We start from the raw sequence: 2,669 nt of genomic DNA, 5'->3' as shown, positions 1-2,669 counted from the left end.
GTCCACACACCACTTGAAGACAATGAAATACCTATAAAGGTGAGACACAATATAGAAATTCAATAGAGTTACGGTGGGACTCAATTCTAACTAGTTGCCAATTAATCACTTTTTTAAAGAGTTTTAGAAACAGATTGAGTTGTGATATTTGAATAATAACAATATTTTATTTTGTATATATAGTATTATTGATCATAATCATGCCTTTTTAATTTTGATTATGTATATTTAGATTAATATTTAATTAGTTATAAATAAGGAAAACATTTATTTTATGGTCTGATCATAAAATTTTAGCTTTTCTTAATAAGGTAAATAATGAAAATATTTGAAAACAAAATTCTATCTTTTCTTAATAAGGTACATAAAGGGCAATTAAAATACCATTATTTATAATTTCTTTGAATTCTCTTTAAGAAAATTAAACAAAAAGCAGAAGAGAAAGAATATTAAAGAAAGAAAGCAGAGCTCCTACGGTTCCATATGCTGCGAGTAGTTTCCAAGATGGCGTAATATAAGAAGCAGACTCTGCTGCAAGGAACCTTTTGGATACTAAAACGTACTCACAGCTAGCCAAAGAAAATGACAAAAAATAATCTATCAGAGCTCAACAGAAGCATAATAAGCAGGAGAACTTCAGCAGCAGCAGCTTTATCAAGCCAGCAGTCTCCAAGAACGAAGAGCCCTGCTCCTTTCTTATCAAAAACCTACGATTTGTTGGAAGAAAATGAGCAAGAATCTTCACCAAAAGGAGCCCATGATGACGGCAAGAAAATTGTTTCATGGAATCCACAAGGAAATGGGTTCATAGTCTGGTCGCCGGCAGAATTCTCGGAGCTTACCTTGCCTAGATATTTCAAACACAACAACTTCTCTAGCTTCATTCGCCAGCTTAATACCTATGTGAGTAATGTTATATATCTGTAATGGCTCTAACATTTAACTGGAACCTTAATTAGTTCTTATATTAATTGTTTTCATTCAATTTTTAAAAGCCGTTTAAGATTTTCTTTAATATCATAAGATTTCCATGGTTGATATAAGCTAACATTGATGTTTGAGGCAGTTTCATGGTTTGATCTGCAGAATTCATCTGCATGACGTAACCAATGCTGAAAATTCTCGAGAAAAAAAAACATATCAATGGAAAATATTTCATTTCCTTACTCTTTGAAGATTTAGTTTGTCAAAACAAGTATGCTAGGTATTATGCTAATTAGTATTTAGAAGATGGAGAAATTAGTTTCTACTATTTATACTAAGTGATTACCCATTTTAATGAAATTTTTTCTCAAACCCCATCTATTATGAAATCAAATCATGATAACTATGGTAGATGTACATGTGGTACTTACGTATTTGAATTCACAATGAACAAGAAGTTATTTTAGTTGGTCAAAATATAAATGTGAAACATTGGACTTAAAATCTGTGATGTTTTTGTTAATTTGTAATAGTCAAAACAAGCACACAAGCCTATTCACCAAACTAGACTTAGTCTGAGCTTCATAATTAATAATCACTAAATGAACATTAATCAATCCTTAAGCACACTTATGCTAATTGATGAATTTTTATGATTTTCGTCCATCAATACTTTTACTCGATTATTTTTTTTTTTTAATTTTTATGAGTATTGGATGGGTTATTCGACATTTTTTTTCAAGGATTTTATCCATTCTCATAGATAAAGTAAATACTTAATATAATGGGTAAATCAGGTATGAACTCTATTTAATCCTGAGCTAATGGGCTGAGGATATCTGTGTTTGAAAAATCTTAAAAACTTTGCACTTGCATACATATTGTGACATTTTAATGGTGAATCTGACTACAATTCAAAAAATTCAATGTAGGGATTCAAGAAAACATCCTCCAAGCAATGGGAGTTCAAGCATGAAAAATTCCTGAAAGGTAGCAGGGACATGCTAGTGGAGATCGGTCGGAAGAAATGCGAACCCAGTATTTTTCCAGCATATCTAAAGGCTGCAAATGAAGATAATGCAGCAACTTCTGCAGAGGAAAATGATAATCTTTTGGCACTTTTAGAGGAGAATAATAATCTTAAAAGAGAGAATTTGGAACTGCAAATGCAGTTAGCTGAATTCAAAGCACTAGAAATCAAGCTGCTGGATTGCGTTGCTCAATACATGGGAAGCCATCACAACAAAATAAAGAGGCTATATTAGAGGGCTTGGAAAAGTTCCACAAAAACAAAAATTGTTAAGTGACAGCCATAGCTTTTATGTCTTCCTCAGCAAAAATGCTTTCTGTTTCTCATTCCATCAAAAAAGAAAAATAATAATAAAAAAGAGTTTACACCTCTATCACTAACTGGTAATTATCTGTTTCTATTGCTAAAACATTTCATCGTTGTAGCATATTACGAATAATAATAATAATTGATATTAAGAAGTAAATGAAAAAGTCATTTTCACAATAAAAAAATATATATATATAAAAAATAAAAAATTCAAACCAAACCATGCCCGACTTCATCTATTGCTATTCTGGAGTTTTGAAGCAACACGAGAATGAAGCTCAAATTTACAAGTCTGGACAATGATTCCCAGTTGCAGCTTATAAATAAACAGAAAAAAAAAAACTTTGAAATTGTATGTCAATGGGAAATTTCTTATCGTAATAGATCACAAATATAAAAGTACATA

The 2,669-nt window shown here is 30.9% G+C and overlaps 1 protein-coding gene across 1 annotated transcript; it reads left to right on the top strand.

Moving 5' to 3' along the window:
- The first annotated feature begins 425 nt into the window (after positions 1-425).
- On the top strand, positions 426-2,330 carry LOC110605626 (heat stress transcription factor B-2a). Its single transcript, XM_021744258.2, has 2 exons — positions 426-903; positions 1,857-2,330. Exons 1-2 carry the CDS (start codon positions 583-585, stop codon positions 2,187-2,189), a joined length of 654 nt encoding a protein of 217 aa, XP_021599950.1. The 5' UTR covers positions 426-582; the 3' UTR covers positions 2,190-2,330.
- The last annotated feature ends 339 nt before the right edge of the window (positions 2,331-2,669 follow it).

The sequence above is a fragment of the Manihot esculenta genome, chromosome 17, assembly GCF_001659605.2.
Source record: "Manihot esculenta cultivar AM560-2 chromosome 17, M.esculenta_v8, whole genome shotgun sequence".
Lineage (NCBI taxonomy): Eukaryota > Viridiplantae > Streptophyta > Magnoliopsida > Malpighiales > Euphorbiaceae > Manihot > Manihot esculenta.
Note: the sequence above shows the minus strand (reverse complement) of the source record. Positions and strands in the feature narration are given on the sequence as shown.

Excerpts from the sequence above, each read along its gene's own strand:
- LOC110605626 (XM_021744258.2), top strand. The coding sequence starts at position 583 with ATGACAAAAAATAATCTATCAGAGCTCAACAGAAGCATAATAAGCAGG. Across the intron at positions 904-1,856 it reads TTCGCCAGCTTAATACCTAT|GGATTCAAGAAAACATCCTC; the intron begins GTGAGTAATGTT and ends AATTCAATGTAG.